The sequence below is a fragment of the Scatophagus argus genome, chromosome 23, assembly GCF_020382885.2.
Source record: "Scatophagus argus isolate fScaArg1 chromosome 23, fScaArg1.pri, whole genome shotgun sequence".
Taxonomy (NCBI): Eukaryota; Metazoa; Chordata; class Actinopteri; family Scatophagidae; genus Scatophagus; species Scatophagus argus.
Window position 1 is genome coordinate 8,909,978 of NC_058515.1, and position 15,880 is coordinate 8,925,857.

The 15,880-nt window shown below is 40.9% G+C and overlaps 1 protein-coding gene across 2 annotated transcripts in view; it reads right to left on the bottom strand.

Moving 5' to 3' along the window:
* The window catches only part of LOC124054209 (glucosidase 2 subunit beta-like), a 109,703-nt gene that overhangs the window by 79,831 nt on the left and 13,992 nt on the right, over positions 1-15,880 (bottom strand). For both annotated transcript variants that reach the window (XM_046379904.1, XM_046379905.1), the window contains exons 7-8: positions 13,879-13,945; positions 9,869-9,947 (exon numbers count right to left, since the gene is read on the bottom strand). In XM_046379904.1, coding sequence (XP_046235860.1) covers positions 9,869-9,947; positions 13,879-13,945 — 146 coding nt within the window. The remainder of the gene's footprint in view (positions 1-9,868; positions 9,948-13,878; positions 13,946-15,880) is intronic.

The window sequence follows — 15,880 nt, forward strand, 5'->3', positions numbered from 1 at the left end:
ATGTTATTCATCAACGACAGCACTAACACTGATTTATATTTAAATGCGTATCAGTAATGCAACGCTTTAAAGAGATGAGACTGTGTTTTACCTGTGTAGTACACCTTCACTGCTGCTGGTTGACATAAACAGGAACACGAAGCAGAAGGTGGACGCTATGTTCTGGAGTCAATTTAACACTGTGGAAGGAAGAAAGTTTGCTTTCTTTGAGCTTCTGAAGGCGTATGATGACTGGTCATTACAAATATTGGGGGTCTGAGGATCCACTTTCATACACTATACAGATAAAAGTATTGGGACACCTGACCATCACACCAATAGGGACTTTAATGACATCGCATTCAAAACACACAGACAGCTTTGCAGCTATAATAGCTTCCACTCTTCTGGGAAGGCTTTACACAAGATTCTGGAGTGTTTCTGTGGGAATTTTTGCCCATTTGTGCAGTAGAGCAATAGAGAGGCCAGTCACTGATGTTGGACCAAAAGGTCTTGCTCACAATCTCTGTTCCAGTTCATCCCAAAGGTGTTGGATGGGGTTGAGGTCAGGGCACTGTGTGAGCCAGTCAAGTTCTTCCACACCAAACTCATCCAACCATGTCTTTATGGACTTTGCTTTGTGCACTGGGGCTCAGCGATGCTGGGGCGGAGGGAGGCCTTAACTGGGCTGTTGTCGGAAGCATAGCATTGTCCAAAATGTCTTGGTATGCTGAAGGATTAAGTTTCCCCTCACGGGAAGTAAGGGGCCAAGTCCAATCCCTAGAAAATAGCCCTATCTTGAATTTCCCTTGGGATCAATAAAGTATCTATCTATCTATCCTTGTACTTTTGTCTATATGGTGTATATCTGGGGGAGACATGACACTGTAGCAATTATGCATCATCTCGCCTGATGTCATTTTGCTGCTATATTCAAAGCAAATGTTTTCTCTGCATGTTGATATAAAATGCAATCCATGCTGCATCATGTTTCCCAAAAAACTGAATCAGCTCATGCAAAAAAGTGACTTCATCTCCTTAAAACAGCAAATTAAGATGATGAGGCAGGAAATTTGGATGGAATGGATTATTTTTAATAAACATAATGAGAAAATGTTCTTAATTAATTTGGACAATCCACAAAATGTCCATGCAGAATACATTACAACGCATCTGCTTTCCTTCAACATCCACAGCATTATTTAAATGTTTTGTAGCTTAGGAAACACACAGTACTTGGTTAAGGTTAGTAATTGTAAAAAACAAATTAGCATTATGTGAACATAATTTCTAGAAGACAGGGTTGAAATAATTTTGCTTGGGTGTAATTCCTGTGAGAAAATAGTAGGAACATTTCCAGTTACGGAATTCTGCTCTTCCCTGGGTGTCGACTTTGATCTGTGATTGACAACTTCACTAATTAGCTAGTTAGACTTGAAAGAATGGCAAAAGAATAGCAATTTGTCGTTTGGCAGGATTTGTGCCCATAGAAAACAGCTAATTCCAAGGGATGATGGAAAACAATTTTTGTATGCATAGCAGATTTCAGCCAGGCATCAAACCCATTTGGGTTTGGTAAACAAGAACTGAAGCATTACTGAGTTGGTAAGTGATGATTTTTCCATGAACATACACCACCTATTGAACTTATGTTTGGAAAAAAATCTCTGGAAATTTGGTTGGCCATTTTCTAATCTATACAGACAACCTTAAAAGAAAGAAAGCATCAGAATCTTGGAATCCTGAGGGAGAATTTGAAGCAAAATAATGAATTCAGTAGTTACTCTGTCCAGTAACTAGCACTAGCATTGTAAATACTGTATCATACTGGATGCAAGATCATTGCATTAGTTTAAGCCCAACCTTCCTGCTTGCAGGTATTCAATGTGGTGGATCTACAAGCACAGGCAATAACCCTTCTCATGACTGCAGTAGAATTCTGCTGAGGCCAAAGCAGACTTATAGAAGAGTGAACAGCACACAAAAAAAATCTGCATACAAAATTATCTTCTCATAAGCATTTCAGCATTGGCAAAACCTGTTTTAAATCCCCCCCGTGGTGTTTTATAATTCGACCTACGTTCACTGAACACATGCCACCGCTGTTGAGTAACAGAACTCTGAGTCTGGTGATGGTCAAAGGGGCCAGGTGTCCTGTCTTGTTGCTTCTCCTGCTGTCAGTGAGTGTGCAGACAACAGGCAGCTTGTCACACAGGATGCAAGCTTCCATGATGCCCCTCATGCTTCTCTTTCACTGCTTGCCCTCCTCCAATCACAACCCCCCTATCTTGGAGTGCTACTTGAGTCATGACTACACCTGGGACCCTCTCGCCTCGGTGCCATTTCTGTCATTGGATCAGCTGCTGACTGCAGCCCTTCTATCCCCTGTCTTTTGTTCTCTGCCCACGTATTAACTCTGAACTGCCTGGAGAAAAGAAAAGCAGTTGAGGCAGCTATGAAAAAAGAAAATAGATCAAGGTCCTGGAAAGCTGCAAAAAAAAAGATGTCTCTAAATGTTTCTTATGCAACAATTTCTATCCCTCTCACACATTTCTTCTGAAGGCGACACTCCTCGGCACACAGAAGTGGGTATTCTTGTTTGGAAACAATAGCAGGCGTGCTTCTGAGGCAACTGTTAAGCTATTGCAAAGCAGATGCTTTTTTCTCTCGCCAATCAATTTAACACCTACACCTCCCCTCTCCTCCTTCATGCTGGCTTTGGCTCATCAGTTTTAAATGGCACAAGGCATTCTTGCATTGTTCTTTTGACTTACTCAGAGGACAAGAAATGTCTCTGCTGAAGTAACAACCACATCAAGACTTAATCACCAATAGGTTGGGTCAGCACAGCAAAAAAAAGAATGAGGCACTGAAAGAGAATATATAACAAATAACAATAAACACACTGCTGCGGTATGTGAACATTCACTGGTTTCTTATACTTTGTAGAGGCAATTATATTTCAGAGAGTCTGTAAAAACAGGATGAGGATTTGGAAACAATTTTTTCCCCCTTCTGAATCTTGCACTAGACAGAATTGCAAGGGAAAAAGCCATCTGTGTCTGACTCTTATCCCTGGCTTCTCTGGAGCCTGGATGAGCCTGAGCCAGCAAATGTCAGTCGGATAAAGACCGAGCCTGACAGACAGACACAGGAGTTTTGTCATTCCACGTGTCATCCCTTTGCTAGCAAGCCCAATCTTTGCCGGTCTCAAAAGCCCTGAGATGATGGGGGAAGGAAACATTCTCAGGGTGAACGTCAGGTTGTGTAACTCCTCCAAGTGTCACAACAGCTGAGACGTTAAGGACGTGCACTATTCTGGTGGCCTTTGAGAGCTTTCATTATTGTCTTGTGCTATGCGGCAGGATCACCATGGAAACACAAACACATCAACCGGTTCTCCATAAAGGACATGAGGTTACTCAACAGGATGTTCTTCCAGGAACCAGTGGTCTACCTGAGGTCAGAGGTTATGCAATGCTTGATATTTAGACATAATTCACAGAATTCTGAAATTCATCTGCAATCAAATGCAGTTCAGGCTTTATTATGTGCAGGATGTGTGGTGCTGTAGACAGAAAAACTTAACAATAATCAGGTGCCCATACTGTAAGACTGGGAAATAATTCCATTTTATGCAATGGAATCATATTGTGGTCATTATCAAATCACATTTTTTCATATTTTAAGTATCAAGTTTCAAACATGAGCTTTAGTGTTTAAAGAGTTTGTTTGGTGTGTTGCTTAAACACAGCTCATTGCACAGTGCACATTGTGACTATGCATATGTTTGCAATATCATAAAATAAATCAATACTGAAAACCTGCATCGTACTCTCATAACTGTGGCTGTTCTGATGGTGTATCATAGATCTATACGCAACTGCTAAACTAGCTAATCCAGGGGAGTACTTTGTGGGTTTACTTTCTCTGTATTGCTGCATTTCCAAAATGTCTGCACTGAAGGTGATGAGCCATATCCAGAATTATGAGAAAAAGACCATTTTATTTTTTTAAAAAGTTCTAATCCTTTAAGTTTTCAAGGGATAAATCCCACTTTTTGATACTATTCGTGGGTGACATTTCTAATATTTGGGGGTCCCAGTACCGGTACAGTCATGAGCAGAAACTTGTGGTCTGTTGTATTTCTGACAAAGTAGCTGGTTGATGAAGTATTAAACAGTATCTGTTGTTACCACAAGTAACAACAGGAGTCGCCAAATCAACCAGGACTGAAATCGAAAGAACGATTACGACTTTGACATCACAAAACTGACTTTCACTATATCACCCACCCCAAACATACTGTAAAAAGAAATGCGTGTATGTAAAATAAGCCGATTACTGCTTTCTTTCATTAGCATAACTTAGGAATAATCCCTCCAAAATGCTCCTGAAAGGGTATGGAGGGTATTTAGAGACTGCTCTCACTGCTGAAACATCCTTCCTGTTCTTGTGATACAGTATAAGATCACTGATCAATGGATTCTCCTGGGAGGCAGCAGCATAGATTGTCCCAGAGGAAACCGATGTCTATTCTCCGTGGACATCGCTCGTAGCACAGTGTGTACCCTGTTCTTGGGAGTTGCAGTTACAGGGATGCATCAATAGTATCTGTCAAGTGGTTAAAGCTGATAAGAATACAAATGATTGCCTTGAGCTTGCTTTAAGGCTGGGTTGTCAGAACAGCTTGTAAGACAGAATTTTCAGCGATGGAGTCAAAGCGGTACAAACAGATCTGTGTGATTCAAGTTTCTTAAGTCTGTCACTGTGTTTTATTTTTTTATACATCTGAATTTGACCTCCCACTGGTTCCATTACCTGTGGCACCCGCACGACCTCGAGCGCATCCAATCACTGCGGTTACATAACAAAAGACGAGGTGGAGAAGATTAGAGGCGTCGAGAAAGAGGGCAAGTCGGGAGACTGAGGAGCATCAGGTGTGCAGCCTGAAACAAACATAATTTTAAAAGTCTTTCACAGTTGCCACCCAAATCATTCGTTGTACCCCTTTCCTCTGCCTCTCCTCACTGTTCTCCTGTCTCAAAAGAACATGACACATTACAACATTTTTTAGCAGGTCAGTTTTCTCTACCTCAGCTCTACAAACCGCATATCACTCCACCTCTGGTTTCAGCCTGTCATTTCGCATTATATAACTTGAAAGCACTCCAGCTGGGAAGCGAAAACATGACACGTGTGAACGGTTGGGGGGGTTGGGGGTGCAGACAACCTCCTTTTTTCCATCAGCCCAGCCCAGCTAGCCTCATATAACCAGCAGGCTTTTAACACAAGACTATAATCTTGTTGGAGTACAGAAAATGATATGCAAAACCCGTATATGGCTGCCAGTGTTTACGACCATGACTCTGCTCGCCTGCACATACCTAATTCTACCATCAAAGTTAGTGAGATCATTCAGTGTAAGCTGTGTATGGTTTACCTTAACTACTTTATAATCCACAAGCAAACCACAGCGTGGAATGGCAAGGCTGTGCATACACTGTAAAGTAACATTATGGCCTACATCCATAAAGTCAGTTAAGTAAGAGTGGAATCCTAAGCACAGCTTAGGTCTGCAGATATCAAACTTCTTGGTTTCACTCAGTGATGCAAAAGCATGCTGCACAAAAGGCATTTTATCAAGTTAAATAAATAAAAGATAAACAGTAAATCCTAGAATGACTGCAAGCTTACAAAAACCCCTTACAAATGCATGAAAAAGGAAATTCTAGGAGGCAGATGAGAATTGTTCCTTTCTGAACGGGAGAGATCTTTCTCTTTTTTGAGAGAAGGAGGCAGGAAAGCAGCACCAGAGGCCCAGCCCATGACAAAACAAAGAGATTAAATGACCTGTGAATGTGACTTTCCATTTTTTTCCCCCATTAGCTCACATTCAACTAAGAGGCCTGCTGCCCCCTTCTGGAGGCTGACAGGACATTATCAAGCCAAGTGTACTGCAATGCCTGCCTCCCTTTTCAGGTGGCAGTGATTTGAATTATAACCTTGCAGTTTTTTAGGTTGATTAAATGTGTAGCAGTTACAGTCAGGGTTATACCGGAACTGTAACTGGGCAGTTTATATGTATGTTTATTACATGAGAAGTCAAAATCCCCTGCACCATATCTAGCACAACACTGTGAAAGCCTTGAGAATAATTCAGTATGCACCACTAAGTCACTTTCTTCGTTAATATCTGGCACATTCAGAGAAGATCTTCAAAAAGCTGCAATCTGATGTAAAATATATAAATGTAAAAACAGAATGCAAATATGCCAGGCCCCCCCTCTGAAGTGAGATTTCAGTGTTGGCTAGGGCCAAATGTCAACCAGTCCAAACAGATGGTGTGAAGAGCCGGGCCGAGTGGCTGACCTTGGTTGCTAGTGACTGGGGTGGGAGGGCATCGCAACACACTGGGTGCCTGTTTTGTGTGTGTGTATATGTGTGAATGCTGTGAACATTAAGAGAGCTCTGTGTTGTTGCCAAGACAAAAAGGTGAAGTCATGTCAGGCCAGCTCGCTTTGCAGGTGCTTTCGTGCTTTCGGGCTCTGTGGGATACTGTCAATCTGTCACTATGACAGAAAAATGTCAAAAAAGGATGGATAAATGGTACAGTGAAGGGTTTTGATGTTGAAAACTTTATGGGAAGCATGTTGGAACATTTTGTTTTCTAGATTTTTTTGTAAGCAGTTGATTGTAGTTTATGAAATGTCAAAAAAATTAATCAACTCATTGTTTCATCACTAATGACTGTATTTTCTGTGTATTTGTTAGACCATTTTGTTAAAAATGTCTTAACATGATCAGAAAAATTATGAAAAACACACAGATTTCCATGATAACTGGGCCAACTCCATCCACTTATAAAGATCACTTGACAAGGTCAGAACTACGACTGAATCGACATTAAAGTGACACAGTTTTGTGAATAATAAACTCCCAAGTCTATATGAGAGTACAAAAGAACTTCAGAGCAGTTTCCCTTTCTATCAAGGACTGACAAATGGAGTATTTAGCCTGCTGGTGCTATACTACAAGATTTCTTAAAGGTAGTTAAAGATGCCAAAGAGTTCATTATAATGAGATCTTTAGGTTCTGTTTCTTCCCTTTGTCCATGCACCACTACCTCCCAACTACACTGTCTTCCTTTCTGCCTTGTTACCAACTAATGCCAGCTTCCTCTTCTTCTCCTTCTTCTTCTACTGTATATAGGAAGAACCCCTGGGGTACAGCCAATGTTATCCAACTGTGAAACAAGCAAGATTTCCATACACAACCTTTCATGCACCTACAGCATTATTTTTCATCTATACATTTAAAAAAAATTAAATTCCTCAATGTTCTCTTTTTTAACACCTCGAACACTGAAGGTTGATTTTTTTTTGTAGTCAGGGGATTTGTACATTTTCCTGTTCAAAAGAAAAAGAAAAAACATTCTATATTCATTCACTTTTCGTTTCTGGTAGACTGAGTAAGGGGCTTTGAAGGGAGGTGGGTGGGTAGTAGATGGATAAGTGAAATTCACCTCTGCACAAATGCCTATTTCTTGAGAAAAGGCAATTTCCTGCAGCTCTGTTCACCAGCACACAGCTACAGTCCGAGCTTGGTCACACATCAGTGATTCTGAGAATGTATTGTCCTTTGGTTAATGCCAAAAGAGAGGACTGTCTTCTCTTTGCAAGGTCTTGCTAAGAGTTGATTTAGTGCAAATACCTTGGTTTGAGTATTGAAATGATATATCTTCAGTTCTCTGTACTGTATTTAACATACTGAAAAAGGAGAACACTCGAGGAAAACGGCGCTATTTTCTCAGCAATGGCAGGACATTCTTCTTGGATTCCTATGATTACCTTCTAAGTGTGAGTGAACTTGAATGTACATTCTGCATATCTACAGGAATGGAGGGTTATAACATAATGATGGAATACTGAGGGAGCACCACATCAGAATATCCCTTTTCCCTCCCAAGTGTAGTGCCTCCTTTGATCATCAAATTGTTCCCCTGAAAATCCTCTCTGTTCTTGAATTATCTGGACCGCTGAAGTGGAAACTGAATTTTCTGTGGAGGCCAAAGCTTCTTAAGAGTGAGGAAAAAGAAGGGGGAAACTCATAAAAAGGTGTGAGAATGACATAAATTGAATAAGTGTGTAAAAAATATATATATGGATGCATCTCTGAGTGTGTCGGAAGAAAAGTAATCAAGGTCTTCAGACATTACAGCGCAGGAAATAACTCGTCTCCTTTCTGTGCACATATATAAAGTAAAGAGCATGAAAACACATTGCCTTTTGTGTTCTCTCAACAACAACATGCATGCCTGTAGCCTGAGAGGATTTACGCATATTTAGGGGTACAAACCGGTTGTACAACAACATCATTTCAATATTAAAAAAAGCCAGAAAACATATAGAAGTGTCAAGAAGGTGATAGCACAGAATTAATGGGTGACCATGAAACAAAAATCACTTCTCTAAATCCCTCCCAGTACCACAATTAGCGTCTCGTATGGTACAACTGTTGCTGCCCTTGGACCTTGATTAAGGTGCTAACACCAGGCCGCTTGTCAGTTCTAATGTAAATTGCCTGTTAAGTACTGTCAATGGCACCCTGTTTAATTTGCCCAGCTTGATCACCGTTTGTTGTGGTTGCAGTTAAGTACACATTTTCATATTCATGCATATTCATACTGATTCATCCTCCTCAGATGCAGCAGAATTCATTAGGAATGCCTCCCCGTTAGCCGGCATAAATAACAAATGAGCGCAGATTATTCTCCCCTATCCGTTAGCCTTTCGTATTGGTTTCAGCTTTGGTGCTGCTTAGGTGTTTTCTGTTGTATACTAACACCACAACATTAAAACTATTTCTCTTGTTAGACATTTTGCAGCAACTAAAATTAGTGAGTTAGCACGAGAGATATCCTTAACAGAGTGTTGGGCTTTTCTCGTCTAACCATAAACACAGCTAATTTCATATGGGAAATATTTCTACAACTCTGTCAACGCATTTTCAGCAGTGTAACAACCTGCTCACAAACTTTTACTGCCCTGCAGTAGGAGAACCCAACAGATGTTTATTTTTTTGGGAGGTTGTGAGTATGATTTTTGCATACCAATTTTTATAGTGGAAAAAGGAGCAGGGAGGGGAGGAGGAAAAAAAATTGAGCTCTAGCCATTTTGTTTACAGCCAGAGATTTTGATTATCTGCTGCCTGGTAAGAGGAAGGCTCAACAAGTTTAAAGTGAAACAGACAGCCGCATTCTCACACATTGCGGCTCGAGGGAAATCACTGTTGGGAAACTGTGCTTGTCCTGTTCAAAATTCAAATGAATGTGGAAGGAACCCTGTTGTACGAGTGGAGAAAACAGTGGATCCGGATAAACAGTCAACCCAAGGAAGATACAAATATCACAGAGAAGGTAAGGTGGATGCAGATTTAAATCAGCTTGTTGTTTTGCAAATCTTAAAAATGCTTAACTATAGGACTTGACTATATGGATAAAATTGGATATTTTAAAGCACTTACATGAGATGCAGATCTTACATGGTCCATATATGGGTGATGGTGGTGGTGTGCAATTGTAAACTTGTAATTTTCATTCATGTTCACATCAACCGGCACTGTATACATTCATTTTTGCACCAAATGTCTAACATAAGTCCATAGCTCAAACAAATGCACTATTTACTCCTTTAAAAGAACAATCTGTTCCTAAAGAAAAGTGGGCATGCACATGAACACTGTATTTAGGTGACATACTGTATAACACAGTACCTTGCTACACACACTTTTGGAGTTTTTGTCAAGGAAACGAAGTACCTCAAGGTCAATACTGAGTGAGTACCTCCCAGCATTTTAGTATAAACTGTGCAAACAAAAGATAACTTACCACTGCTTCTTCGTCAGACAGAACCCGCTCCTCATCATGGATGAGTGCCACTTTAGCCTGGACTTCATCCACCGTTAGACTGTTTTGTTTTGTTTGTTTGTTTGTTTTTTTAAAAAAGAAAAGAAAAAAAACATGACAGCAGTTAGTTAGTGTTTCATTTTGTTTTTCCTCCTACACTAACAAACACCAAGTCTGTCAGTTCAAAATTAAAAGCCACCACAAAACATATGAGCTCCAGGCTTGAAATAAGCTGAACGAAAGTCCATCTGGTTGTGCACTGAAGTCATCAGCTCGAGCGCATTAACTGCTGTTGATATATTAGCATTCTTCACAGCTTAAAACCCATTTTGTACAATTTTTTAATATGATGCTTTGAACAAGTTGAGGCCCATCAACCTGTTCACACGCAACCAAGCTCCAGCAAAACATTTGCACTGGACCTGAGATTTGAAAGTAAGGGAAACCACTGAGATAATGAACAAGATTTTACATTTGGACCACCATCTTTTGGCTTCACAAAAATGAACTATGGGCCACACACTATCGCTGAACTAGTTTGTACTGTTTTCCCCTGGAGTTTTCTCTGATGTTTCAACTGATACGAGGGTAAGCTGAACATTGACATTTCACGGGTGAGATCATCCTTTAGGCCAGTTTGGGCTCGATCAACTCCAAATCTCTGTCATGTTTAGCCTAGCACAGGACATAATGAGTGCCACACCACCTTTTATCTTCGAACACTTAAATATTTTCTTCAGCCATTCTTCCCAGCTGATGTCTTTCTTCCAGAGGCCCCACCTAAACTAACATTACTGAGCTGAGATAATGACCACATAGCCAGGATCAATCCTGGGAGTCCATCAAGAACAGAAGAGCGGGCCAACATACAAAGCGAGTGGCTTGTTCCACTACAGAGGATCAATGCTCAGGGTAAGTGCTGTAGAAAAACAATGGCTCTCTCCATTGTGAGGCAGCACAGGGGCTGCAGCTCTGAAAACACGCATGAGGAAAACTGGCTTTGGCCCTAATCACAGGGGCATTTATACACGCATATAGGCCATGGCATCATGAAAGCAGGTGCTTTTGCTGTGCACACCTACAGTGGTTGAAAGAGACAGTAATAAACATTAGGGAAGTCGTGCTCACATACACTTATAATCCTGACAGAGAGGAGGGGATAAAAAGCACAACCTGTTCATGGGCCTTTGGGAGGCTCCATCATGGTTCATTTCCTGAAGCAGTTGGTAGAGTCTATTTATAGGCCATCATACTGGTACCAGTTAATCCTGCACCGGGCTGCCAACTGCCTGCCAGCTGGCACAGTGGGTTGCACTTGTGTGTGGTGGTTCGGGATGCAATAATGGTGAGGATGTCCAGAAGCTACTTTAATGACCAGCGTGTTGGGGAGATTTTTTCCCCCATAGTACAAACTGATACGAATAAACATTCACACCTTTAATAACCACACGCTCTAGATTATGACCAAAATGTCTGAACATGTTAACCAACAAATCACAAGAACAATAAAATTTCCACAGGTGCCTGACACTTGCATTAAAACGGAACTAATACATTAATCAGTGTTAGCTTTTGACATATTCCTTTGTGTATTTCAGAGTGGAATCAAAACTCCATGAAAAAAATGTCTGCATTTTTGTTATGAAGCAATTATTGGTGGCTAAATGGACACAAAAATGAGATTAGTTTGCAGTATAAATGAGGGAACAATTATCTGTGAATCTGCATTAAAGATAATTAGCAATTCCAATCGAGTGGATTAAGAACGGGGTAATGTTTTGCTAAGTGTCATTAGGGACAAAGCCAAGAGCTTTTTTGTACAAGATAAAGAGTCTGCAATGTGCATGCTAATCCGGTTCAAAGTCAGCAAAATGCCTGGCAATGTGCAAACATCAGGTATACGAGTGACTCTGGATTTTATCATAACGGCAACTAAATCAAGTATGACACTTAGGCGTGAGCAGCAAAGCCTTTCAGACAACATGGTGATGAAGCATAAATATACAACGCCTCCACCTCCTGCTTTATTCAACTGGGCATCAATACATGTCCTGCCCAAAGACGGCTGGCTGACCGGATCCCACTGGCTGACAGACTGAAACAATGGCTGTGTAGAAATAAACGGGCACTTGCAGATATTTTCAGCTTAGTAATGTGTTTGTTTAAGCACAGAGCCATGGAGAAACAACGCTTCGCCTGGGATTGGGGGGGGGCTGAATAATAGTACACATCCAGGCGCAGGAATGCATAAGTGGGCACACAGCGCTCCCTGGAAAATCGCTGCACAAGCACTTCGTCCTTGACGCAGCCATATGTTTTATAGCGCTTTCAGTTTGGTATGCCCAACCCTGCTTTCTTTCCGGAAGAATATGCCCAGTTAGCTTAAGCAGTATTGATTTTTTTTTTCCCCTCCCAGGCGTGGTGTGGGAAGGTGAGGAAAGTGAGGGTGGGGACAGAAGTGAGAGGGGAAAAAAAAGTATGAAGGGGACAGGCTCATTGGATATCATCCGCTGTGGTTTTTCTGCAAGCCACCAGCAAATTAAAGCATCTTGCCTGAAAGCAAAATGGATGTCATTCTCTTCAAAGCTGGCAGAGGTTAAACACTGCTCACGACAGCAAGTTAGTCAGCATGGGTGGCTGAGGGGGAGCTGGCAGACTGGGTGGGGGATGGGGGGCTACAAGTGGGTCTGCTGGGACTTGAAGATTAAACAATGCACATACAGCAATGAATTGCTTATTGAAGTTTGCAGAAGAACGGTGGTGGAGGTTCAGGGAACGAGATGTGTGCACTCAACTCAGACTGATGAGACTTCACTGCATCAGAAGTTAAGGTGGAACTAATGAGTGTAGTACATGAACATATTGATGCAAATTAGGTACTCAAGGGACACCCATTTATCTTATAGCATGGGCAATATCAGAGAAGAATAAATGTAAAAACAAAAATATGAGTCATTATTTTAAATCCAGTCTTATGGATCTCCTTTATCTTACTCATTTGTTTCACTTTGCTGTATGAGCAGGATTCATCTCAAGTACAAGAATTACAAGTGAGAGAACAAGAGTTCAATGTATTTGTTGCTCCATTTGATATGATAATATTTCCTACAACTTCCCTTAACCTCAGAAATTACTATTGTCTATAATACCCGCCTTAAAGAAGGTTTTGTTTTTAATTTTGGGCATTTTTATGTAATTATCTGGGGAATAGTTTGTCACAGAAAAAGCCTTACACCTCAAAGAACTAACCTCACCATAAATTGGAAGGTTCTTGGATATTTACTAAATTCTATTTTGTAGTTCAGTTTTACAATACGATTTAAAATGACAGTTTCAGTCATATTGTCACCGTTTGAGCACAAAATGTGCCACAGCTGTATTCATTTCACTAAACCTTGCTCACTCTGTCACCCAGTGGTTAAATTAAGCAGTTCAACTGGGGAGGCGCAATGTCCAAGGACAGTAGATCATTTGGTTGGAAAAAAAAAAAAAGAAATAGAAAATATAAAGCCAGATTTGAAACCTTCACCCCCACCCCCCACTCACCCAGCCTTCATGCCCACTCTGGTACATTTTTAAAACTGCACAGTAGGAAGGAGAAAAGACCAAAGTGGGAGCAAATAGGCTTTGAGATTTCTTTAGTATTCGATTTCATAGCAATCTTAATGCTGTGACAGAAGCCTTTTCACTCTGGCAAGAGCAAAATCCTCAGGGAAAAAGTGTTTCAGCATAAAGTTATCAGTGATGGTCTTTACAAAAACACAAATTAGTGTATCTGTAACATCTAAAAACATATTTTCTAATTCTGTTTTACAATTAATCAACCATATATTTTATTTTTTTTAATCACATCATACATGCATGGGCTTTGGAGGGCTGTCATAGGTTTGAGCATCATTGAAATGGTTCATCATAGGGCAAAACATGAACACAAAAAGTGGAGCCACAAGGTTTTCAACAGTCAACCATGAAATAAGGAGCATCTTAGTTACCTGCCATCTTTATTGCTGTCCAGTAACTTGAAAATGCTGGTTATTGTGCTGTTGTGACGTCTGAGACCTAAAAGAAAAAATCATAACTGGGTTACTGCAAAATTTCCTGATGGAAGGTGAATTTCTTTTTACAGTGCCATGCTGAACTTGCCCTTTAATCATCAATCACTGATATAAGACTGATAGACCGATCCATCTAAATGTAAACTGAGAGGCAGGGACAGAGAAACGGACAGAGCTGGAGTTGGATTAAAAAACACAGGGAGCAGTGGGGTGGTGGGGGTTTTTGGGCAATCAGGCAATGAGTCAGTCACGCTGTGCAAGAACATTTGGTTTCCCTGTTGGAAAAAAAAAAGCATGTCAGAGTCCAGAATGCAATCAGGGGGCTTTGTGCTGTAGCGGCTGGTGTGACAGTGATTTCCCTCTTCCCCATTCATATTCACAGGCAGATGAAAAGGACACGCAAAAACTTCCTCAACCCCCTTTCCAGCGAGCATGTGACCCCAACTGATTCATTTTGTGAATCGCATTCACTGGAGTGGGAGGGAGAGGAAGTTCTCTTATGCTCGGCACTAAGCATCTCCCACATCATCAGCAGAATGGAGAATGTAAAGGGGCAAACTGATTGGCCCCTAAGTCTGGGGAAAAGCACTTTACATAATGCTAATTGCACATCCGCCGCAATTACCTTTCCATACTAATTACAGAAAAGCTAATTGTGAAATTAGCATTCCCCCCACCCCTCCAGTGTACAGTAGAGTGCCTGTGTTGAGTGTGTGCTGTAGGGGTGTAAAAACCATGGAAAACTAATCCCCAGTTCATAAATGCAGGCTTGCCAAAAAGAACCTTAAATTCATATTTATAAATCTATTTTTTAAATTTAAGTTTAAAAAGATGCAAGATTGTGCTCATCGCCCACAAAATGACTAGAAGACAGATTCCTCAAACTCACTGTAGCCTTAAGATTTGCTAATATTCTTCTGCACTACACACAGCATCTGTCATATTAGTGGCCTATTCTTTTGCTTGAACAGTGCTCTATTCCCCACCTAATGCTTGACATTCTCGACCCATCCTCTAGTCGCTCCGTCTCGCAGAAATGAGCGCACAAAGGAGGAAGAGATATGGTCTCATCCCTCCCTCTACTGCGGAGCTCTGGCTATGAAAAACAACCATAAGGAGGATAGATGGAGAAGGGAGGAGAGGGAGGTAGAGAAAGAAAAAGATGGGGGGTGCAATGTGATAAGATGGTAAGAGAACGAGTGGGGAAAAATGTGGAAAATAAGTGAGGAGAGAGTAGGAGGTTCAAGACATTGGCTCTTTAGGCCGATGGCACATATAGGGGGCTATGTTTACTAATGGACACCATCACTCATCCACCCATGTTGCCCTGGCGATAGCACAGCACACTCATAAAATAAAAGAGGCACAAAGAGAACAGAGAAAATGGAACATATCAGCAGGAGACTGCAGATCTATGCCTAGGCTACAGACCATGTTATCCACACGGAGGTTTCTTTGTTACTGTAGGCTCAGCACTCCAAGACTAACAAAACATGCCTTTTGCTTTCTTTTATACACTGTTAAGCAATATTTCCAGGCAGGAAATTACCCCTTTCAAAGGAAAAAAAAAAATTCAAGATGGAAATGAATCAAAAGGCTGCAGGTGTTGCATTGCACTTCTACATTCCTGAGAAGAGATAATGTAAATGTAAAGATAGAATCGGCAAATAAGGGTTTTTACCTAAAGGGCACATCAGTAGGTTCAGGATTTGACAGCATCAAAATGGTTTTGGTAGTGCATCACAGTCAGAAGACATGACTGCAGCACAATTCAATGTACAAGATCAATGACTCACTGATTTGTTTGCCTGGCTTCTGAGGGTTTCCACATGTTAATATTGTAAGTGCCATTTCGGGATATTTTAATCAACCTGGAGCTGTCACAACAGATGGCTATGACAAATGAGGCAAATTACTCGCAAAACAATTCACATTATTA